We start from the raw sequence: 25,402 nt of genomic DNA, 5'->3' as shown, positions 1-25,402 counted from the left end.
ATGGGACATAAAACAATCTCTCCCTACACCTAAGCTACCCATGGAGCTAGCTAGGAATGTTCCAATTTCCACCATAGGAGAATAAAATTTCTAACTTTAGACTTTTCCCTTCTCCCCATTGCACATACCTCAAAAGTATGCATAGACAATCTCTTCTTTATATTTAATGCATCTAAGGTCATGAATAACTTGTATTCAAAATATCCCAAATGGATTATAATTGATTGGGTAAGTCTATTATGTTGGGAGAAGTAGGTTGGTCAATTGTATTTGGTGAGCGGGGCAGATTCATTTTATGAGAGGACCAAGTGGGTTAGCTAAGCTAATTAAGCATGTCAATCAAGCTAGTAGTAGGCAATGGTGTCAATCAAGCTAAGTATGCCGAACAAGCTAAATGAAATTATCGCATCGTTGTGCTAGGTGGCTCAAAAAGATTTGACATGGCAAATTCGATTGACTAATTATGTCCAAGACGATTCAAGAAAGCCAATTGAGTTAGGCATATAATTAGAGGGATGGACAAATCACATCGATAGTACATATAATAAATCAAACAAGCTAGATGTGTTATGAAAATCTTAGTTGAAGTGTGCATGTCGACAAAGATAGGTATGTTGAGAAAAAAAGGTTGGGCGGATGTACCATGCACAAATTTTTTCATTGATTAATTAAGTCTATTTCAATCATATATAATTGCAGCTTAATTTGTAATTTAAAAGGTACAATTAAACAACATAATTTATAAATTTGACGCTTTTGTCTTTGTTAGCATGATTAAACCTAGGTTTCAAACATATTGGATCTCATATTATATCATTATTCAAAGAAAATATCTCATCATCATCATCATCCTCATGATCTTTATTATTGAAATAAATTAAATGGTTACATGACAAATTACTTTATTAAGTCAATTATACTGGTTATAATAACCCATGCATAGTAACGGTGATATTGATAATATATATGATATTCAAACGTCTCCCATATATCTAATTGTTGTTATCCATCCAGAATTGAGCTTGGAGTCGGTCAATAATCTTCCGATCCACTTGGAAAGCCTTAGCGAGAATTTCATCGGATATGGAGGGTTTTGAGCCAAAAACTGCATTTGCAACGGTTATGGTACCGGGGTTTTGGCTACTTAGAGTAGCGATTGCAATAGCTCTTGTATGACCACGGTTGAATTGGAAGTGGACAAGGCCTTGAGGGAACACAAACACATCGCCCTTCTTCAGAATCTTGGTGAAAAGGCGGTTGGTTTGGCCGATGTTGGATGTCACAAAGCCAACATAGAGCTCTCCTTCTAGCACGGTGAGGATCTCAGTGGCGCGAGGGTGAGTGTGGGGTGGGTTGAGTCCGCGAGGGGCGAAGTCGATGCGAGCCATGGAGATGCCGAGCGTGTTGAGCCCAAGAATTGTATTCACATTGATTGCACGGACGTTGGAGCCTAGCTTGTTGATGGTGTTGCCGGGCTTGTCGAGGCCATAGGTGAAGAAGTCTTCGGCTTTCACGTCATCCATGCTCTTGCAAACGAATCCATTGACAAACACTGTAAATCAAGGAACCAATGAATATATAAGATGCAATTAGACAAGCCACTCTAAATTAAATCAACCAAGCTAATTAAGCTAAGGGAGAAGAAGTTATGTATATAAACCTTTGGAGCTATTATCGGCGACGCAAAAGTCTTGAAGTGGACTAGGATCAGATGCCCATACTACACGAGAGGTAGCCAATTGCAAAGCAAGGAGAGCAGCAATAACCATAAGAATTTTAGCCGCCATCTTAGCTAATTAATTTGTTTAGGAGATTAATATATAAAAGAGTAGAAACGGCGGTTGGTTGCTAGCTGCAATGAATGAATGATATGCGAATAGGTTAGAGGAAAGGGATATATATATAGACTATCAGACTAGAAGGTTTGAACTAATCTTACTTTACAACTTATTATAAATGTATAATTATGAACATTAATGGGAACGTGGATTAGTTAAGTACAAGCCAATATAATCAATTAATTAATACGATGATAAACGCATTAATTATATTGTGTTGCCCATTCTAATTTGCTTCTATGTTGGCCAAGTAAATTAATATAAAGGACGTAGAGGATCACTAAGTCAATTAGCTTTAATTAATTGTGCATGTCTTGTATTTGGTAGCTAGCACCATATGATATGGTCAAATTCTCAGGCGAAAATTAAACTTTTAATTGGTCAAGTAATAAGATAAGACCAAGTAGTTAATTACTCTGATGATTAAGGAGCAGGTGAAGACTGAGCATGTCATGCGCTTTTAGTTTACCATTTCATGATCTCTCTTCTCACGCACGCTACCAAATGAAAGCAGAGCAGGGCAGGGAAGAATGTTTCAACTTTCAAGCCTACTTAGCTTCTTCTCTATATAAACCTATTAATGCATGCATAGCAATACCAATATACCATTGCTCAGCTCAGTGATACAATTAATCAAAGACATGGCTATGAAACTGCTCCTCGTCGCACTCCTCGCCTTGGCTTTCGCTCATGCTGTATTGGCTTCAGATCCTAGTCCCCTTCAGGACTTCTGCGTCGCAGATGATAGCTCCAAAGGTGCATAGCTTTACAATTAATTAAGCTAAGCGCTTTCATTTCCATTTTCCAGTACGCATGCATGCATATGTTTACCAATCGGACCTTAATTACCTTTTTGCAGTGTTCGTCAACGGCGCCGTATGCAAGAACATGAACGACGTCACAGCCGACGACTTCTACACTTCTGGCCTCGACAAGCCCGGCAACACCGTCAACAATGTCCGCTCCAACGTCACCGCCGTCAACGTGAATAAGATCCCCGGGCTGAACACCCTCGGCATCTCCTTGGCTCGCATAGACTTCGCGCCTAATGGGCTCAACCCTCCTCACACCCACCCTCGCGCCACTGAGATCCTCGTCGTGCTAGAAGGAGAGCTCTACGTCGGCTTTGTGACGTCCAACATCGGCCAAACCAACCGCCTCTTCACTAAGAATTTGAAGAAGGGTGACGTCTTTGTGTTCCCCCAAGGCCTCATCCACTTCCAACTCAACACGGGCAAATACAATGCCGTTGCGCTCGCCGGTCTCAGCAGTCAAAACCCGGGCGTCATTACCATTGCCAAGGCTGTGTTCGGATCGACGCCGCCCATTTCCGATGATGTGCTCGCCAAGGCTTTTCAGGTGGACAAACGCCTCGTTGACCGGCTCCAAGCTCAACAATGGACGGACAACAACAATTAGTCTCAACCAACCCTCACTCACTCGCTTAATTAATTAATTAATTGCCAATAAATCATCTGCATGATGTATTCGTTGTTGTTACTCTACGTTGCAATTCTGTTGCTTTACTATTTTTGGATTCCAAATCAATAAAAGAAGCTAAGGGAAAATTAAAGAATCATTATTTATCTTTGAATGTTAACCGTGCTAATTATGTCCTCTGGACTTGACTTCATTATTCCTGTAGCTAATGTTTCCCTAACAAATGATATCCCAAGCTATGAAAATTTCTCTGTTTATGGAAGTCTCCCCTGAACTCCTATTATCCTAGGCTATGAGAACCTCCTTGCCCATGGAAGTCTCCCCACACTCCTACTATCTCACCCTGTAAGAACCTCCCTGCCTGTGGAAATCTCCTCTGAGTCTCAATTATGGCTGCAAAAACCTCTCTGCCTGTGGAGATCTCCCGTGGACCTCAACTATCCTAGGCTACGAGAGCCTCCTTGCCTTTGGATATATCCCCTGGACTTCAATTATCCCAGGTTGTCAGAGCCTTCCTGCCTTTGAATATCTCCCATGACCTCAACTATCCTAGGCTACGAGAGTGTCCCTGCCCTTGAAGATATTCCTTGTACCTCAACTATCCTAGGCTGCGAGAGCGCCCCTACCTTTGGAGATTGATCTTGTCCGAGTACTGAGTCGATGGACGCTGGGGACGTGACACTCCTGTTAATTGGTCGAAGACTCCAAAGATGTAGATCCCTTGCCGTTGTGGACCTGCAAACACAGTGTCGAGACAGGGAGAGGTTCCCCGGCGATGACCCTCCGACGCTCAAGTCAAACCTCTGACAGAAAGAAAGAAAGAAGTAGAGCAGAAGCGAGAACTGTAGCTACAGTAGAGATGTGTGTATACCTCCATCGGCGTCTGGGGGTCCTTATATAGGGCTCCCGAGAGGCACGTGCACGCTCCCCGAGGCGTGCACGCTCCTCAAAGCATACCTGGAATGGATGTGTCAGAAAAGCATGACTGACACCCTACCTTAATAGCACGAGCATATCTCAGACGTGACAGTGGAAGCTTCCACCGTACGATTCTCTGTCCGACCAGGCCGCTGGCCATGCCTCTTGTCGGCGACACTGGTTCCCAGGAAGATCTATCCACCCGCTCCCTTTGTCCTTTACTGGGCCGAGCGGAGGAACCGCTTGGCCAGTGCCTTTCCCGGGCCGAGCGGGGGAACTGCTCGGCTAGTACCTTTCCCGGGTCGAGCGGAGGCCCGTCGGCTGACGGCCTTCAGGCGGATGCTCGCTCATCCGAATGTCGCGTCTACTATTAGCCGAGCGAGATGGTTGTTCGGCCTCCGTTTCTTCCCACTTTGCTTTATGTATCCCCTGAACTTCAATTATCCCAGGTTGCCAGAGCCTCCCTGCCTTTGAATATCTCCCCTGACCTCAACTATCCTAGGTTACGAGAGTTTCCCTGCATTTGAAGATATTCCTTGTACCTCAACTATCCTAGGCTGCGAGAGCGTCCCTACCTTTGGAGATCTTTCCTGAACTTCAACTATCCCAGGCTTCGAAAGCCTCCCTGCCTTTACATATCTCCCCTGTAACTCGACTATCACAAGCTGTGAAAGTCTCCCTATCTTTGGAGATCTCTCCACTGGACCTCAACTATCCTAGGCCGCAAAAGCCTTCTAGCTTGCTGAAGTCTCCTCTAGATTACAACTCATTCGGTGATCTTATTTTATCAATTTTATAAACACTTCTCTAGCTAATAACCTCTTAGGTGGCGTTGTCCCTCAAGCTACGAGATTATCCCCACCTGTAGATATCCCTCGGGACTCTGGTTTCACAAACTACTTTACTTCATTATCGTTGTTAGTCATTCTTAGACTAGGAGCTAATTAAATAGTGAGCAGTGAACTAAACATGGCTATAGTGAAAGTTAACCAAGGGAGGTGATGGCAACAGTGTCAACGAACTGAGCAAGTAGGAGGATTTGTACCCTTACTAGTATTTATTAGACGTGTAAGTAAGAAGTTGTCTAATAGAAGAGAATAACAACCATACTTCTTTCCATGTAGGGAGTTGATTGCAACACACATATGAGATGATGGACAAGGCATGGAGGAGTCCACGTGGAAGGAAGCTTCATGCCAATATAAGATAAAGGAAGTTCGCCAAGAAGAAGGTTCTCTCTTCCATGCATGCTCTTTACTGAATTCAAATTCTATGAGTATTTTCCATTCAACGCAGCAATTGATCGACTCCACCACTATGTTAATTTTTCATCCTTGCTCCACCAAATATCCCTTCCTCAACAGAAGGCACTTGCTTTCACAGCTTGCTATAGCTCTTCCCTAGAGGAAGACACTTTCTTTTCAAGCATAAGCCCTTACCCTTAGAGAAGGTAAATTTTATTTCCAAGATTATCCTGACTTAAGTATTGAAGGGAGTCGGCTTTACTGGTCATAGGCGAAATCTGCAAGTGCACGACTTTCAACAAGTAATAAAATATCTATCATATAGGATCAAAATCAGTGCTAGAGGGGAGTGAATAATGTTACAAATTAAAAATGAGCATATAGTAAAAATAAATAGTTGAATCAATCAGAGTTAGCACGACAAAAATAAATTTAACTTTAGACAGATTCAATCAAGTAAGACAAAATAGTAAATATACAGTAAATTAAGCTAACAATTTCAGCATGCAAGTTTATCAATTAAATCACAAGTAAGCATACACAATAATTAAAAAAATGTGCTTCTTATTTTTAATTTCTCCTAGGTGGAGAAACCTTTCAGAAAAAAGAATATAAAAATTAAATCATAATAATAACACATAAGGTAACACTAAAATAAATGAAATTGTTACTCTAGATATTGCTAATCAGAAATAAAGCACAAGTTACAATGTGTCATAGTACAAAAGGAGAAGAAGAACTTAGAGCATCAAAACAAGAGAGAATTGATAGTAGATGAGTTGTGTTGAAGCTCTGCTTTGAAACTCCTTATATATACTCCATCAATCGCTCGAAAGCTTTTCGATTGCCTATACAAATACTGACATGGCCACAACTTCTATCAATAATATACCGTTAACAAAGCTCTCAGGTTGCTTGTACACCCCGCCGGTCAGCTAGGTAAAGGCCAATCTTCATCGTGATCATTTTATTCTAATTGTGGATAACACCATCCCCCAGTCGCTTGGAAGCTACTCCGGTCGCCTGTACACTCCGGTTGCCTAGACTTGTACAATCGCCTTGACTTTGTTAAATTCTTTTGTTGAGAGTTAATACCAGCCAGTCACCTCCCGACTCCATCTGGTTGACTAGAACTTACGAAAATGCTTCACTATAGTGGTTACACGTAATGAGTATGTTGCAGAATGTAAAGTTACAATTATGTTGGAACTAGATGTTTAGCCTCCAGCTAACTCATCTAGATTGAGTTGCCAAGCCACAGCTCCCAGCTGCTTCCACCTATATTTGTTTGCCAAGCCTTCAGCTCTCAATTGACTCTACCTGGACTTAATTCACTTAGCACCTAGCTAGAAATTTTACTACCAAGCCTTAATCACTTGGACATGATTCACCTAGCCCCAAGTTACAAATTTTACTACCAATACTTAATCACTTGGACTTGATTCACCTAGCAAGGAATTTGTTATTTGGTCTCCAACCAAGACTTAACTCATGCTTGATCCAAATTAGGACTTTGGATGCTTATATTCACTATTACTTAGTCACCTCCTGGTTCACAACCAGGACTTTTAATATCTGTCAAGTAAACTACACCTACAAACTTGACACAACTGGTTAGATCATAACTAATCTAATTTAAACATTAGTCATATATCAAAACTCTAGATTAAATATTGTGCACTCAGCACAAGCAATCTCCCACTTTTTGATGATATAAAAACTAAGTTCAAATTAGTAATCAATAATCAAAAATAAGTTTGAAATTTAGATTAATATTCAATGCATGAAAGAAGATAGAGTTAGTGCAGTCATACATGAATATAATAATTGAAAATATGTCTCTCCCTAATTTTTGCTCCCCTTAATCATATAAGGAATATTAATTTGGGAAAATAATTCTTTTATCTCACTTTTTTTATTTCTCTCCTCCTTTTTCATGTATCAAAAAAAATTTAAAAATATGATTCCCCTTAAATTTTGCTCCTCCTTAATCAGACAAGGAATATTAAGTTTGCGGAAATAATTCTTTTATCTCACCTTTTTTCTCCCCATTTTTTATATATAAAAAATGGGTAAAAAGAAATATGACATAAAAAATATGAATTAGGTAACATCGAACTTGGAGGAACCAGCCATGCCCCATGAAAGTTTTCCACCAGTCGCTAGGGTAAATCGAAAAGTACTCGTGATGGGCAGCCAAAAACACAACATCCCATGGTTACGCGCCCATTTGATGGAAAAATTCATACAAATGCGTCTTTATTGGGGATTGAATCGTTGTTCCTTGGGTGACAACGTGATGCCCTTACACTGTACTGTAGCCCCAAGGGCAAGACAAGAAAAAAGCAATATGACATATAGTAAAGAAATAAGGAGGTTAATAATAAACTTAAGTTAGAGCATAATTGGATAGTTAAACAAGCAAACTCAAATCATATATCGAAATGAAAGTCAAGAATAAATAAATGTAATTAAATCTAGACATATCAAGTAATATGTCAACTTCAAGTCAAAGCATAATAAAGCACAGATGGTTCGACAAAGCCGAGGAAAAAGTCCTCCCTCGCACTAGCCAACTACAGCTTCCCAATTTACCTCTTCATAGATAGTGGTGGGGCCGACCGTGTGGGGTCACTGGGGTGGCGGATTCCACCTTTTGCTACAATAATAAAGCATAGATGGATTAAAATTCAAAATATAAGCAGAAGTAGTAGAAGTGAGATACTAGATAATAAAAATAATTGTTGGGATAGAATTTGTGGTGGTTGCCTTATAACTATCATTTTATCATATTTTTTAAGATCATATAATCATATTTTTTGAGTTGATTATGTGTTTAAATTCGCATTTATATTATATTTCATGTGTTTGGATTCATTTAGAGTTTTGATATGATTTAAATTATTTTGTGGAATTTTGTGCTCATTTATGGAATTGATTTTATAGGAAATTAGGGAGAATGACTAATTTTTATTGATCTAGATTGTTCATCCAAGATCTGAAGGAATCTAGGCCATCCATCATGATCTAGTCCATCCAAATCAAAGAGAGAGTAGATCATGACCATTGACCTAGATTTGGAGCCTTTGATCTAGATCTAAACTGATCTAGTAGTTGATCAAGATCTGAAACATTGTGGACCATCCATTCAGATATGATGGGATTCAAATGAGAAGCTACAGTAACGAGAAAAGGATCATCAATTTTCTACAGGGGCGAGGAGATTACTATTCCACCATGATCGCTAGCCACCGGAGCTTGATGCTTCCCATTCATTGAGGTCTAGGGATTTTCCTACCTCGCCCATCTTCATTTTTGCATCCATTGAAGGTTTGGCTATCATCTTCACCATCGGTGAGGCGCGTGATAGAGAATGAAGAGGAAGAATAGTGATGCAGATCTGACAATTCCTTGGGATTTTCTAACTCACCAGAACCCTAACTTCACATCTTCACAACTTTGATGACCATCACTGCCATCTTCACATTTATGATCAGTCCTCAGTCATCGTAGAATTTAGAGGTAGTAATCCTAAACATTTTACACCATTCTATGTTTTACAAACACAAGCAAGCTATACCATTGATATTTTATGAGATACTAGCTACCTAGATCTATAGGAACATGTTGTCTATGGTAGATCTTAAGCTAAGTCCATTTCAGCTTGATAAGAAGTAAAACAAAATTCTTTATGAGATTAAAATACTATCATTTTTGAAATCATATTTTGAAACTAATAAACATGAAAATATGATTGGAACAACTCCTAGTCTAATTGCTCAAAAATTAGCTCCCCCTAGGTTAGAGCTCTAACAGCTATACTATTATTACAAAATAACATATATGTATACATGAACATATGAATATACTAATATACACAAGATAATAGTTATACTATTATTACAAAATCTCATTTATTCAATGAAGGCAAGAAAATAATTAACAGCGGCAGTAGAACAAAAAAAAATAAAATAATTTGAACATAAATCTAAACTCGAGTGAAATCGACAGTCATTGTAGGATCGAGATGTGCTAGAGGGGGAGGTGAATAGCACTCATGGCTTTTTCACTTTTCGTAAACACAATCAGAGATAAACACAACGGAATAAGAACAAGTAGAGAAAACAACGACACAAGTTGGTTAGTTGGTTTTACTTGGTTCGGAGCTTGTGACGATTCCTACTCCAAGGCCCACACTCATTGAGTATTTACTTTGGGAAATTCACTAATAAATCAGAGAATTGCAAGTACAATAATTTAAATATAATAATTAAAATTATACCGACTGATATGGGTTATAATAAGTGGGCCCTTTGCAGGAGAGAAAAAGGGGACAATAAAGAAGACGAAAAAAAGGTTTGACTTGGTAAGAGTGTTGCTACACGTTGGGCAGGCAGATATCGGTCGAACATAATGGATCGGCCGAGCATATGAGTTTGGCAGGCAAAGACCAGCCAAGTGGAAGAGACCGACCGAACGTAGAAATAGTTAGCCTTAAGCTATCCAGAAGGCTTATATACGCTCGACTGGTTAATCTCGGTCGATAAGGTAGGACCAGCCAAGCTCAATAGACCGGTCGAGCACAGAGGCATTTAGTCTCGCACGATCCTTAGCATACGATCGACCGAGGGAATGTCTACCGGGCAATAGTATTTGTATACGCTTGACTAGTTAATCTCGGTCGATAAGGTAGGATCGGCCGAGCTCAATAGACCGACCGAGCACAGAGGCATTTAATCTCGCATGATCCTTGGCCTACGACTGACCGAGGGAAGGTCTATCGGGCAATAGTGTTTATATACGACCGACTGGTTAATCTCGGTCGATAAGGTAGGACTTGCCGAGCTCAATAGACTGGTATGTTGGTTGGTCCTAGGAAGATCGTACCGGATCCACTATACAAAAAATTTGTATAAGTGTCGAATCTTTCCTAAACAACGTATTGTGTTCTTTAGAAATTAAATTAGGAATCACAAACAGAACTTAACATTATTGATTCCAAATTTAACTTATCTGTTCTTAATGGTTTAGATTTGGATCGCAAACAGAACTTAACACTATTGATCCAAAGTCACCTATGTTATAAAGTTAATTAAATATTTATTTCTAAAATCGGCTTTCAGGTCAAACATGACGAGACACTAGACCTTCTTGGGTATGGAATCATCCACCACTGCCTCAACAAAGCCTTTAATAGAAATTCAATATTTAATTTCCTAAAATAACATTAGGTTTAACCGAAAAGAACAATCGAATCACAAATTCGAAAAACAAAAAAAAAACACAACTTCGAAACAAATCCGAAACTCTAGAATCATATGCCTCTTGTGTTTAGAATTCATACAAAGAAAAACTAGTATGATGCGGAAAATAATTACTAGTTATACCTTTCTTTGTATACAACGACCTCTTGATCTTCTACCGTATTCCTCTTCTTATCTCGGACATTGTGTGGGCAACGATCTATCGAGATGAGAACCACCCAAGCTCCTTCTTCTCCAAGCTAGATTCGGTCACCACCAAGTCTCCAAGAGATGTAGAGGTTCGGCCACCACCACCAAGCTCCAAGGGATGCAAGAGCAAAGCCTCCTTTCTCTCCTTCTTCTCCTAGCTTGAGCCGACCACCAACAAGAGCTCCAAGAGAGGGATGAAAATGACCACTAAAGAAGAAGAGAAGAGAAGGAGAAGAATCTCTAGGGCCGGCCACCAACAAGGAAGAGAGGGAGGAAAATAGAATAGATGTCTTAGCCATGAAGGCACCCTTTTATAATCCTTGGTCTTGGTAAATAAGAAAAATATAAATAAAAACTTCCTTATTACTTTGCCATGAAAAGGAAAATTTAATTTGATTTAAAATCACATTCATTTTCTTAAACTATATGGCCGACCACCTCAAGAGCTACCAAAATAGGCAAGTTTTAAACAAAATTAAAAATTCCTTATTTGTTTCTAAAATTTTTAAAAAATAAAATTTCTCTAATAATTTATCCCTTCATGGATGGTTATAAAAGGAAATTTATTTAAATTAAAATCTCTCTTTTAAAACATGTGGATGATTTCCAAAAAGGAAAGTTATCTCTAAAATTAAAATCTCCTTTCAATCTACAAATAAGGGAAGAAATCTAATCTTTTTCTTAATCTTTTGTAGAAGACTATAAAGGAAATATTTAATTTTAAAACTCTCTTTTTAAATCATGAACATAGTTAGAAAAAAGGAAAGTTTTATCAAAATTAAAATCTTCCGCTCAATCTACAAATAAGGAAAGATATCAAATCTTTTCTTAATCTTTTGTAGAAGGAAAACTTTAAATTTTAAACTCTCTTTTTAAAACCATGGAATCCACATAAGAAAATTTTAAAATAAAAACCCTTTTATTTTTCTTAGGGTCGGCCACACCATGCTTGGGCTCCAAGCATTGGCCGGCCCCTAACTTGGCTCAACCTTTGGGTCTTGGCCGACCCTTGCTTGGGCTCCAAGCTAGCTTATTCAACCACCAAAGAGTGGGTAAGAAGGTGGGTATAGGTGGGTATAATTCTCTATATACAAGAGGCTACGATAGGGACCGAGAGGAGGAATTGGTTTTGGTCTCCCGATGAAATTAAGCTTCCCGTGTTCGCCCCGAAGACTCAACTTAATTTCATCAATAATAATTCATACCACTAAAGAATTATTATTGAACTACCGCACCAATCCCAAATTACGTTTTGGGCTCCTTCTTATTATGAGTGTGTTAGTCTCCCTGTGTTTAAGATGTCGGATGTCCACTAATTAATTGAGTTACTGACAACTCATTTTAATTAATATCTCAGTCCAAGAGTAGTACCAGTCAACCTTATCATCATGTCAGACTAAGTCCACCTGCAGGGGTTAACATGACAATCCTTATGAGCTCCTCTTGGGAATATTATTAACCTAGATTACTAGGACATAGTTTCCTTCTATAATCAACAACACACACTATAAGTAATATCATTTCCCAACTTATCGGGCCTATTGATTTATCGAACTAAATCTCACCCATTGATAAATTAAAGAAATAAATATTAAATATATGTGTTTGTCATTATATTAGGATTAAGAGCACACACTTCCATAATAACCGAGATCTTGTTCTTTTATTTAGTCAGTATAAAAAAACTGCCTCAATGGTCCTACTCAATACACTCTAAGTGTACTAGTGTAATTATATAGTCAAGATAAACTAATATCTAATTACACTACGACTGTTCTGATGGTTTGTTCCTTTCCATTTCGATCGTGAGCTACTGTTTATAATTTATAAGGAACTGATAACATGATCTTCTATGTGTGACACCACACACCATGTTATCTACAATATAAATTAATTGAACAACTACACTTAGCATGTAGAGATTTGACCAATGTGATTCTTTATTTCTAAATAAATGTTTATACAAAAAGTTAGGCTTTCAGTATACATTCCAACAATCTCCCACTTATACTAAAAGACTATGCTGCCATATATCCTGCCATACATCTGATTCCTAACCCTTCAACATGTCCATCAAAAGCTCTTGCCTTAAGGACCTTAGTGAAAAGATCTCTCAGGTTATCATCTAATGCAATCTAGGTGGCAACAACTTCTCCTCGTTATACGATGTCTCGTATTGGGTGGTACATGCGCTCTATTGTGTTTACTTGCCTTATGGGCTCGTGGTTCGTTCGAGTTTGCTACTACACCAAATAATTTTTGGTAAACCAGGAATCACATCTAAGTCCATCATGAATTTATTGAGCCATTCAGCTTCTATGACTGCCTTAGAGGTTGTCATATACTTAGCTTCCATAGTGGAGTTCGAAAAAACACCTATGCTTAACACCCCTCCATTGTTATGACTTCACCTCCTAAAGCAAACACAAAACCCCGAGGTTGACTTACTATTGTCCCTATCTGATTGGAAGTCTGAATCTGTGTAACCCACAGGGAACAAATCATCTGTCTTGTAAACTAGCATATAATCTCTAGTCCCTTTAAGGTACTTTAATATATGCTTTATGACAGTCTAGTGTCTCGGTCCTGAGTTACTTTGATATTTGCTAACTATGCCCTAGGCAAAACAGATATCCGATTTCGTTCACAGCATACATTAGCCTTCCGACAGCCGAAGCATAAGGAACTGCCTTCATGTCCTCTATCTCCTTTGATGTCTTCGGAGACATCTCTTTAGATAAAGCTACTCCATGCCTAAAAAATAGAAAACCTTTCTTGGAGTCTTGCATGCTAAAACGAGCTAGGATTGTATGAAGCTTAGGATAAGCACAATATTCTTTTCTTGTGATCCCTTTATCCCTAGAATATGTGTGCATTCTCCCAAGTCCTTCATATCGAATTGCTTGGACAACCATACCCTTACTTCCGACAACACTTTGATATTGTTTCCAACTATCAAAAATGACATCTACGTATAGTACAAGAAATACTACCACGTTTCCATCACACTTCTTGTATACACAAAAACTCATCCGAACACTGAATAAATCCATAGATTTGGATTACTTCATTAAACCGGATGTTCCAAGATCTTAAAGCTTTTGCTTCAGTCCATAGACCGATTGAGCTTACATACTAGATGCTTTTAGTCCTTTGCAATAAACTCCTCTGGTTGCGTTATATGGATGTTTTCTTCAAGACTTCCATTAAGGAAAACTATCTTGACATCTATTTGTCAAATCTCATAATCCATATGAGTAACAATAGATAAAAGAATCTGGATAGACTTTAAGCATGACTATCGGTGAAAAGGTTTCCCTTTTTTTAACAAGCCTTGCTTTGAAGGTTTCCACCTTCCCGTCTGTCCCTCTTTTTCTATTGTAGACCTAATGACTTTTACATCATTTGGTGACTCAACAAACTCCCAAACTTTATCAGAATACATATATTCTAATTCTGTATTCATTGCTCTTTGCCAAGATGCTGCATCTTTATCTTGGGGTGCTTCATCATATGTCCGGGGATCAGATTCATGTTCACAAGGGCTCTAGTCCAAAGACTCTCTCAAAGCATGAATCTTTCAAGTTGCCTTAACAACCCTCCCACTACGACGAGGCACTTTCTGTAATTGTGTATCATTTGTGATACGTGTTGCAGTTTCTTGTGATATTTCATCTTGTACAGTTGGTACTAGATTAGACGTGCATTGGTGCTAACCATGACCTTCTGATTTTTAGGACTATAAACCTCCGTTCGTTTCTCTAGGATAACCCACAAACAAGTGAACTCCTGTCCATCTTATCAGTGTCTCCCTTTAGCACATGTGCTGGACTACCCCGAATCCGAATATGCTTCAAATTAGGCTTACGCCTATTCTACAATTCTATGGAGTAGAGAGTTCTGACTTAGAAGGTACTATATTCACTTCTGTTTCCAGAGTATATCCTCAAAACGAATTTGGTAATTCTGAATAACTCATCATCGATCTAATCATTTCCATAAGAGTCCTATACCTTGTTTCTACCACACCATTCTGTTGGGTGTACTAAGTGCAGTCAGTTGGGATTGAATCCCGACTTCTGATAAGTGACTCTTAAACTCTCCTAAGAGGTACTCGCCACTACGATCTCACCATAGTGTCTTGATACTTTTACCTTGACGTTTCTCCACATCAGCCTTGTACTTATCAAAGCACTTAGACTTGTGGCACATCAAGTAAATGTACCCGTGTCTCAAATAGTCATCTATAAAAGAGACGAAATATTCGAGACAACCTCTTGCCTGGATAGTCAAAGGTCCACACAAATCAGAATGAACTAATTCCAACATATCTTTGGCTCTATACTCCTTAGACTTAAAAGCTTCTTGGTTATATTTCCTTCCAAGTAAGACTCGCAGGTTGGAAAGATTTCCACTACCAATGAACCCAAAAGTTCATCGGCTATTATCCTTTGAATCCTACTCAAGTTAATATAACCTAGCCTTAGATGCCAAAGATATGATTGGTTCATCTTCGAAGGTTGCTTTCTCTTATTAAAGTTAGAAGATATATTATTAATTTCCATTTATTGAATCGTGGGAGTTATTGGATTATAAATTGTCAACCAACGTACCAGAACAGATAACTTCACTATTTTTCTTGATAACAATTTTGTCATCAAAATAGAATATCTATCCTTAATAGTTTTAGAAACTGAAATTTAGTTCTTTCTAAACTTTGTACGTAAAGACAATTTCTCAATATCCATATTTTATTCCTATCAGAGGATAAATATCTCCCACTGCAACAACTGCTACTTTTGTAGCGGTGCCCATGTAGATGGTATTTTTCCTTTTATATAGTTGTCAGGTTTTCTGGAACCCTGCAATGAATTACAGACATGATTAGTGGCTCCTGTATCTACACACCAGGTACCAATAGATAATACCACTAAACATGTTTCTACAACTAATGAATAAAATACACATATATTGTTCTTAGTTCTGAGAGGACAGTCAACTTTAATGTCCAAGTTTTGTTTCAATCATAATTGGGACTACCAAGTCTATTCTATAGTATAACAGCTAGGGGATTGACAAATATTTGAAATCCTAAGAATCACAAAAATATTTGGTTAAGACCAACACCTTAAAATTTCCATGAATTTTGTATGCCACGTTAGTGTGGACGTATACAAATTCAAACTTTAATAGGAGATTTTATCCATTAATTTTATTGTCTTGTCAACCTATCTTTTATGACAAATAAAATTAATAATTGGTCTTTCTTTGATCAAATATTTGGTCAAAACTTTGAATTTATAATAATATTGATTCCTCAAATAATATTATTTAAATTCACCAACACCTCAAACACCGGGAATTATGCATGTCACATTAGTGTGGACGTATACAAATTCAAACATTTGTAAGAGGAGGGTTTAACCCATTAATTATCTCGTCAAGCTTAAATTACCTCAAACACCATGAATTTTGTATGCCACATTAGTTTGGACATATACAAATCCAATTACTTGTAAGAGGAGGTATTACCCATTTTATTTTGTCAACATAGCTTTATGACAAATAAAATTACCTCAAACACCGTAAATTTTGTATGCCACGTTAGTGTGGACGTATACAAATTCAAACATTTGTAAGAGGGGGTTTTACCTAACTTTATGCCAAATTAATAGTTGGTATTCTTTTGGTCACGCAAAACAATAGCAATGACTCCGTTGGGGAGGATACTATTGAATGCGTCTAAGTGTATACCATTACTTGATACTTAGTCTATTAAATAGGATTGTGCCCCTTCAGTTGGAGAAAATCACACACTCCTAAATAATTTCCTATAACCATCCATAAAGGAAGTTTGATCTAGTGATCCGCAACAAACCCATCCGTTGTGGAGGGAGGCACTCAGAGCCAACACGCAAGCTTGTTGCATCACTTACAAACCAGTAATGGAGATCCTGGAATTTATTTAAAAATCCCTCTCCCACTTAGTTATTTAAGGTGAGGAATTTTAACTATAACAAGCACATATCATAGTAAATAAAGCAATAAATATGAAAATTAATTTTCCAACTATTATGGTCTTTTCCATCACTGTCCTTCGCGTGCTGCCAACCCTAGGGTTCATGCCGTCAGGTCCATCGAGCTTCCTTTTCCGCTGCGCCTATGGTCCTCCATTAGCACCACGTCTCGCAAGGATACGATCCGCGACAAAAATAAAATCAAATTTTACATACATCGATCCTATATTCCACAAGGGAATGTACATCAAGTCTAGATCGAACATAAATGTAAAATCCTAGGGCTAATACAGCTCCTTCTGTATTTAATATTACAATCATGCACACACAATAAAATGCCCTTGACATTTCCAAGGGTCCAATCACACACAATATCTATATGCCATAATAGTTGGAGCCTGCAACCACAAAGTTAGCACATCCTACTATTATACTACCTAAATTATGTATGACATGTGCATAATCTATCTGAAAACCAAACACACAGAGGCAAACTCTAGCTCTGATACCAATTGTTGGTTGGTCCTAGGAAGATCGTACCGGTTCCACTGTACAAAAATTTTGTACAAGTGTCGAACCTTTCCTAAATAACCTATTGTGTTCTTTAGAAAAATTAGAAATCGCAAACAGAACTTAACATTATTGATTCCAAATTTAACTTATCTGTTCTTAATGGTTTAGATTTGGATCGCAAGCGGAACTTAACACTATTGATCCAGATCCACCAATGTTATAAAGTTTATTAAATATTTATTTCTAAAATCGGCTCCTAGGTCAAACATGGCGAGGCACTAGGCCTTCTTGGGTATGGGATCATCCACTACTGCCTCGACAAAGCCTTTAACAGAAATTCAATATTTAATTTCCTAAAATAACATTAGATTTAACCGAAAAGAACAATCGAATCACAAATTCAAAAAATAAAATAAAAAACACAACTTCAAAACCAATCCAAAACTCTAGAATCATATGTCTCTTGTGTTTGGAATTCATACAAAGAAAAACTAGTATGATGCGGAAAATAATTACTAGTTATACCTTTCTTTGTATGCAACGACCTCTTGATCTTCTACCGTATTCCTCTTCTTATCTCGGATGTGGTGTGGGCAACGATCTACCGAGATGAGAACCACCCAAGCTCCTTCTTCTCCAAGCTAGATTCAGCCACCACCAAGTCTCCAAGAGATGTAGAGGTTCGGCCACCACCACCAAGCTCCAAGGGATGCAAGAGCAAAGCCTCCTTTCTCTCCTTCTTCTCCTAGCTTGAGCAGGCACCAACAAGAGCTCTAAGAGAGGGATGAAACCGACCACTAAAGAAGAAGAGAAGAGAAGGAGAAGAATCTCTAGGGCCGCCCACCAACAAGGAAGAGAGGGAGGAAAATAGAATAGATGTCTTAGCCATGAAGGCACACCTACCCCCTCTTTTATAATCCTTGGTCTTGGCAAAATAAGGAAAATTTAAAAGAAAAATTCCTTATTACTTTGCCATGAAAAGGAAAATTTAATTTGATTTAAAATCAAATTCCTTTTCTTAAACTATATGACCGGCCACCTCAAGAGCTTCCAAAATAGGCAAGTTCTAAACAAAATTAAACTTCCTTATTTGTTTCCGAAAATTTTAAAAAATAAAATTTCTCTAATAATTTATCCCTTCATGGTTGGTTATAAAAGGAAATTTCTTTAAATTAAAATCTCTCTTTTAAAACATGTGGATGATTTCCAAAAAGGAAAGTTATCTCTAAAATTAAAATCTCCTTTCAATCTACAAATAAGGAAAGATATCTAATCTGTAACACCCCAAATTTCATGATTTGGAATCCTAAAAGACCTTATTAAAATCTAGAAATGCTATAGAAAAATTCTAGAGATTTTTAGAAATTTTTAGAGTATTTTTATGTAATTTTTGGAGTTCGTTTGGTATTTTTACCAAGAGAAAGAAGTTTAAAAAAATATATATATATAAAAGTGTTAAAGCTGGGTTTTGAACCCAAGAGCTCAGACCTGAACCAGATTTTAACGAACTCAGCCAACCAACTGGTCTGCAAATGTTTTGTTAATTATATATGGAATAAAATATATATAAGGTATAGTTAGGAACATTGGAAATAAATTGAAACGAAAAGTGCGCGGCTGAGGAATCGAAGCCGTGACCTTAGAGTTGGTCAAAATCCGGCTGACCAAGTGATCCAGCCGTCGGTTTTATTTAGAAAAGGTAAAAAAATTTATTTAACAAGTTAACAGAATATAGAGATTATAAAAGAGGAGAACTTAGGGCTTGATTGATTACCGTGACCTAACCTTTCATCTCTCCTCCTCCCTTCTGCGCGTGACAGCGTTTCGGCTCGAGCGACGGCGAAGCCGACGAAGCTAGGGCTTCGATCCGGCGGTCGGCCAAGTTTTCCCGAGGAGTTCCTCCATCTCCTTAAGCTCTTCTCGACGAGGAGGAGTCGGGAGCACGAAGAAGAGTCGGATTTCAAGCTCGCCGAAAGCCCTAGAAGCCTCCTTCTCGGTTGTAAGTCCAAGAAACCCAAGGTAAGTTGCTCACTCACCTGCGGTAAGAGTAGTTCCGGGATTTTCTGCCTTGTCGCTGTGAATTGAGGTTTCGGATTTAGTTTTCTTCAATCTTTGATCTTAGCAATTCAGCGTTTGATTTGGGTTTCCTGTTTGTTACCCTAATTAGTATGTTAGGTTTACACACGAGCCCTACAAGTTTCAGAATTTAGCTAGGGTTTTTGGTTTGGAAAGATCTGATGTTCTTCAGAAGCTTCCCTGTGGTATTGAGTGGATCAATTCATTTATGTTCAGAATTAGGATTTGTTGGAGGTTAAGAGTAGCATGCTTGCTTGATTTCTTTCTTCTGATGTCGATTTTAGCATCCCAGTTGTAGCATTTCAATGTTACTGATATATATGTAATCAGTATTTGCTTTGGTTGCTGGTGGTTTGCAATAGAGTAGTTCGGATTCCTTTATTTACTGCCATGAATTGAAGTTTATGTTGTTGGTTTTCTTTGCCATCTGATGAAGCATGATTTGGAGAATTAGGGTTGCTTACAAAAGGGTTAAGCTGTGAATTTGATATATATGTTTGTTCGAATAGCTATGTATAGCATTTTGCTTCCCTTATGTTACTTTCTTGCCATGGAACTATAGACAACTCCCACCAGTAGGCATGAGCATGAGCAGATCTATTCAAGTGAGCATTTATATTCATTCAAGTAGAAGTAGGCATGAACAGATACATTCAAGTGTGCATTTATATATTCATTCCGTTACTTTGCTATTTAGATTTAGTAAATAACATGAACATGTGCAGATTTAGATTTCTAGTTCCTTTGCTATTGGAATAACATGAGCAGATTTCTAGTTTCTTATGTTATTAGATGTGCATGAGTAGCCTTCCTTCTAAAACAATCAATTTCTAGTTTCTTTAGAGCTTAATATGAAGAATTGTGTTAGCTTAATATGCAGCATTTTAGTGTGCAGATTTCTATAAGTATACTATGCAGATTTTAATATGCAGAATTTTATTAGCATAGTAGGCAGATTTTGGGTTAAGCATTTCAAAGTTAGAATTTGCTTAAACATTTTAGTTTCTTTTTAAAGAAGTATTCTTTTAGAAGTATTAACAAGTATAAGAAAGATAAAGAAAAGAAAGAAAAAGGCCAAGGCCTTAAGTAGATCTCAAAGTTAAGACATTAGGGATTTTGGCACACAAGGTGCTAAAGAAAATGCCGAGGCATTATATTAGAAGTATTAAAAGATAACAAGTATTTTACTTTTATCAGTAGCACTGTACTGGACTTTCAGTAGTCCTTGGGCTGGGCTCCCATAGTCGGCCCCTAGGTTTAGATAACCTAGTATGCTGGACTCTCAGTAGTCCTTGGGCTGGGCTCCCTTAGTCGGTCCCTAGGTTTAGATAATCTAGTATGCAGGACTCTCAGTAGTCCTTGGGCTGGGCTCCCATAGTCGGTCCCTAAGTTTAGATAACCTAGCAAATCCTACTAGATTCGTGACCAGCTATCTCGGGTCTAGTTAGGGATGCGCGCATAGTAAGTACAGTTGCCGGGCCCAAGAAGAAGTTGATTATTATTTTGAAGTATTATAAGTATAAGTTTTTGAACAAGTAAAGCAAGTTTTCCATAACTATAAAGTATTAAAGGACAAGTTTAGAACAGATGAATTGAGTTTCATCTTTAAAATCATCAAGCTGAGTTTTCTTTTATGCTAGCAGCTTTTACATTTTTAGTTTCTTACATGTTATTTATTTGCTAGTTGATGAGCATGTTTAGCTTTATATGTTAGCATTTCAGTTAGTTTGCTTTCTTTATTAGTTTATGAGCATGATTAGCTATACATGTTTAGTATATCAGTTAGTATGATGTCCTTGCCATTTGTGAGCATGAGTAGCTATACATGTTAGCTTTTCTGTTAGTTGATTTCTTAGTCATTTATGAGCATGAGTAGCTTTACATGTTAGCATTCAGTTTTATCATGTTTTTATTTCGTATACATGCACATTCGTGATTTTGTGAGTTAGATAGCGCTTACTAAGCAAATTTTGCTTATAGATTGCACTTCCTCTTACTGCAGATAAAGGAAAAGAAAAGATTTAGCAAGGAAGGCGACAAGGTGGCGCGGATGGTGTGTGATGCCAGGTCTATGGAAGCCTTGGGACTTAGTTTAAGAATTTATTAAGATTGTCATTTGTTAAGAATGTATTAGATGAGTCATTTAGTCTTCCGCTGTTAGTTAATTGTATGTTTTTATTTTGTTTCCGCTATTCATTACTTGCATGATTTGATTTCATTAAACTGCGTGGTGATGTTATTCCTTTTGTATGTTTGATATATGTTCCAGCCGCCTGTGGCTGTGTATATTATGTTATGTATGTCAGTTTAAGGTCACCGGTACAGGGGAGATTCTGTCGAAATTTTTCGGTAGGGTTTCTATGTGATTTTTAATCATACCGGTTAAGTAGAGTTAGTAGTAAGTAACGGTCACTCTTAGGTAGTAGTAGTAGTAAGAAGGGTGGTCGTTATAGTTGGTATCAGAGCAGTCCCCATTCTCCAGCATCACACATCAGCACCATCTTTGCCGTCTTCAAGTAAGAAAGTATTTAATTTTCTTTTATGCTTTCTTTATTATTGCAATATGAAGTAATTGCTTAAATGCGCTTTAGTAATATAGAAGTTTTGTTTCTCTTATATTTATATACATAAGTATCTTTAGAAAGAATGGAGAAGATATCAAGCCTTTCAAAGACCACTAATGGGTACGATGCGAGATGAATACTAGAGGACCGAGAAGTTAAGAGATTAAGAAACAAAAAAGTACCACTAGTAAAGGATAGTATAAGACAGAAATATCCAGAATTAGTCTAAGTTCAAGGATGAACTTTTTATAAGATAGGGAGAATTGTATCACCCCAAATTTCATGATTTGGAATCCTAAAAGACCTTATTAAAATCTAGAAATGCTATAGAAAAATTCTAGAGATTTTTAGAAAATTTTAGAGTATTTTTATGTAATTTTTGGAGTTCGTTTGGTATTTTTACCAAGAGAAAGAAGTTTAAAAATATATATATATATAAAAGTGTTAAAGCTGGGTTTTGAACCCAAGAGCTCGGACCCGAACCAAATTTTAACGAACTCAGCCAACCAACTGGTCTGCAAATGTTTTGTTAATTATATATGGAATAAAATTTATATAAGGTATAGTTAGGAACATTGGAAATAAATCGAAACGAAAAGTGCGCGGCTGAGGAATCGAAGCCGTGACCTTAGAGTTGGTCAAAATCCGGCTGACCAAGTGATCCAGCCATCGATTTTGTTTAGAAAAGGTAAAAAAATTTATTTAACAAGTTAACAGAATATGGAGATTATAAAAGAGGAGAACTTAGGGCTTGATTGATTACCGTGACCTAACCTTTCCCCTCTCCTCCTCCCTTCTGCGCGCGACAGCGTTTCGGCTCGAGCGACGGCGAAGCCGACGAAGCTAGGGCTTCGATCCGGCAGTTGGCCAAGTTTTCCCGAGGAGTTCCTCCATCTCCTTAAGCTCATCTCGACGAGGAGGAGTCGGGAGCACGAAGAAGAGTCGGATTTCGAGCTCGCCGAAAGCCCTAGAAGCCTCCTTCTCGGTTGTAAGTCCAAGAAACCCAAGGTAAGTTGCTCACTCACCTGCGGTAAGAGTAGTTCCGGGATTTTCTGCCTTGTCGCTGTGAATTGAGGTTTCGGATTTAGTTTTCTTCAAGCTTTGATGTTAGCAATTCAGCGTTTGATTTGGGTTTCCTGTTTGTTACCCTAATTAGTATGTTCGGTTTACACACGAGCCCTACAAGTTTCAGAATTTATCTAGGGTTTTTGGTTTGGAAAGATCTGATGTTCTTTAGAAGCTTCCCTGTGGTATTGAGTGGATCAATTCATTTATGTTCAGAATTAGGATTTGTTGGAGGTTAACAGTAGCATGCTTGCTTGATTTCTTTCTTCTGATATCGATTTTAGCATCCCAGTTGTAGCATTTCAATGTTACTGATATATATGTAATCAGTATTTGCTTTGGTTGCTGGTGGTTTGCAATAGAGTAGTTCGGATTCCTTTATTTACTGCCATGAATTGAAGTTTATGTTGTTGGTTTTCTTTGCCATCTGATGAAGCATGATTTGGAGAATTAGGGTTGCTTACAAAAGGGTTAAGCTGTGAATTTGATATATATGTTTGTTCGAATAGCTATGTATAGCATTTTGCTTCCCTTATGTTACTTTCTTGCCATGGAACTATAGACAACTCCCACCAGTAGGCATGAGCATGAGCAGATCTATTCAAGTGAGCATTTATATTCATTCAAGTAGAAGTAGGCATGAACAGATACATTCAAGTGTGCATTTATATATTCATTCCGTTACTTTGCTATTTAGATTTAGTAAATAACATGAACATGTGCAGATTTAGATTTCTAGTTCCTTTGCTATTGGAATAACATGAGCAGATTTCTAGTTTCTTATGTTATTAGATGTGCATGAGTAGCCTTCCTTCTAAAACAATCAATTTCTAGTTTCTTTAGAGCTTAATATACAGAATTATGTTAGCTTAATATGCAGCATTTTAGTGTGCAGATTTCTATAAGTATAGTATGCAGATTTTAATATGCAGAATTTTATTAGCATAGTAGGAAGATTTTGGGTTAAGCATTTCAAAGTTAGAATTTGCTTAAACATTTTAGTTTCTTTTTAAAGAAGTATTCTTTTAGAAGTATTAACAAGTATAAGAAAGATAAAGAAAAGAAAGAAAAAGGCCAAGGCCTTAAGTAGATCCCAAAGTCAAGACTTTAGGGATTTTGGCACACAAGGTGCTAAAGAAAATGCCGAGGCATTATATTAGAAGTATTAAAAGATAACAAGTATTTTACTTTTATCAGTGGCACTGTACTAGACTTTCAGTAGTCCTTGGGCTGGGCTCCCATAATCGGCCCCTAGGTTTAGATAACCTAGTATGCTGGACTCTCAGTAGTCCTTGGGCTGGGCTCCCATAGTCGGTCCCTAGGTTTAGATAATCTAGTATGCAGGACTCTCAGTAGTCCTTGGGCTGGGCTCCCATAGTAGGTCCCTAGGTTTAGATAACCTAGCAAATCCTACTAGATTCGTGACCAGCTATCTCGGGTCTAGTTAGGGATGCGCGCATAGTAAGTACAGTTGCCGGGCCCAAGAAGAAGTTGATTATTATTTTGAAGTATTATAAGTATAAGTTTTTGAACAAGTAAAGCAAGTTTTCCATAACTATAAAGTATTAAAGGACAAGTTTAGAATAGATGAATTAAGTTTCATCTTTAAAATCAGCAAGCTGAGTTTTCTTTTATGCTAGCAGCTTTTACATGTTTAGTTTCTTACATGTTATTTATTTGCTAGTTGATGAGCATGTTTAGCTTTATATGTTAGCATTTCAGTTAGTTTGCTTTCTTTATTAGTTTATAAGCATGATTAGCTATACATGTTTAGTATATCAGTTAGTATGATGTCCTTGCCATTTGTGAGCATGAGTAGCTATACATGTTAGCTTTTCTGTTAGTTGATCTCTTAGCCATTTATGAGCATGAGTAGCTTTACATGTTAGCATTCAGTTTTAGCATGATTTTATTTTGTATACATGCACATTCGTGATTTTGTGAGTTAGATAGCGCTTACTAAGCAAATTTTGCTTATAGATTGCACTTCCTCTTACTGCAGATAAAGGGAAAGAAAAGATTTAGCAAGGAAGGCGACAAGGTGGCGCGGATGGTGTGTGATGCCAGGTCTATGGAAGCCTTAGGACTTAGTTTAAGAATTTATTAAGATTGTCATTTATTAAGAATGTATTAGATGAGTCATTTAGTCTTCCGCTGTTAGTTAATTGTATGTTTTTATTTTGTTTCCGCTATTCATTACTTGCATGATTTGATTTCATTAAACTGCGTGGTGATGTTATTCCTTTTGTATGTTTGATATATGTTCCAGTCGCC

General features: G+C 37.6%; 2 protein-coding genes across 2 annotated transcripts; one reads left to right on the top strand and one right to left on the bottom strand.

The window, feature by feature from the left end:
* Positions 1 to 856: 856 nt before the first annotated feature.
* LOC122036671 (putative germin-like protein 2-1) lies at positions 857 to 1,848 on the bottom strand. The gene is made up of 2 exons (XM_042596070.1): positions 1,661 to 1,848; positions 857 to 1,552 (listed from the first exon to the last, which is right to left on the bottom strand). The coding sequence occupies exons 1-2, from the start codon at positions 1,785 to 1,787 to the stop codon at positions 993 to 995; spliced, it is 687 nt and encodes a 228-aa protein (XP_042452004.1). The 5' UTR covers positions 1,788 to 1,848; the 3' UTR covers positions 857 to 992.
* A 588-nt stretch (positions 1,849 to 2,436) lies between these two features.
* On the top strand, positions 2,437 to 3,414 carry LOC122036660 (putative germin-like protein 2-2). Its single transcript, XM_042596058.1, has 2 exons — positions 2,437 to 2,594; positions 2,698 to 3,414. Exons 1-2 carry the CDS (start codon positions 2,480 to 2,482, stop codon positions 3,255 to 3,257), a joined length of 675 nt encoding a protein of 224 aa, XP_042451992.1. The 5' UTR covers positions 2,437 to 2,479; the 3' UTR covers positions 3,258 to 3,414.
* The last annotated feature ends 21,988 nt before the right edge of the window (positions 3,415 to 25,402 follow it).

Source organism: Zingiber officinale, unplaced genomic scaffold (genome assembly GCF_018446385.1).
Source record: "Zingiber officinale cultivar Zhangliang unplaced genomic scaffold, Zo_v1.1 ctg187, whole genome shotgun sequence".
NCBI lineage: Eukaryota > Viridiplantae > Streptophyta > Magnoliopsida > Zingiberales > Zingiberaceae > Zingiber > Zingiber officinale.
Note: the sequence above shows the minus strand (reverse complement) of the source record. Positions and strands in the feature narration are given on the sequence as shown.

Bases quoted from the DNA above. Each gene is read 5' to 3' on its own strand.
- LOC122036671 (XM_042596070.1), bottom strand. From the start codon at position 1,787: ATGGCGGCTAAAATTCTTATGGTTATTGCTGCTCTCCTTGCTTTGCAA. The intron at 1,553-1,660 runs GTTTATATACAT...CTTGATTTACAG, and splicing joins CGCCGATAATAGCTCCAAAG to TGTTTGTCAATGGATTCGTT.
- LOC122036660 (XM_042596058.1), top strand. From the start codon at position 2,480: ATGGCTATGAAACTGCTCCTCGTCGCACTCCTCGCCTTGGCTTTCGCT. The intron at 2,595-2,697 runs GTGCATAGCTTT...ACCTTTTTGCAG, and splicing joins CGCAGATGATAGCTCCAAAG to TGTTCGTCAACGGCGCCGTA.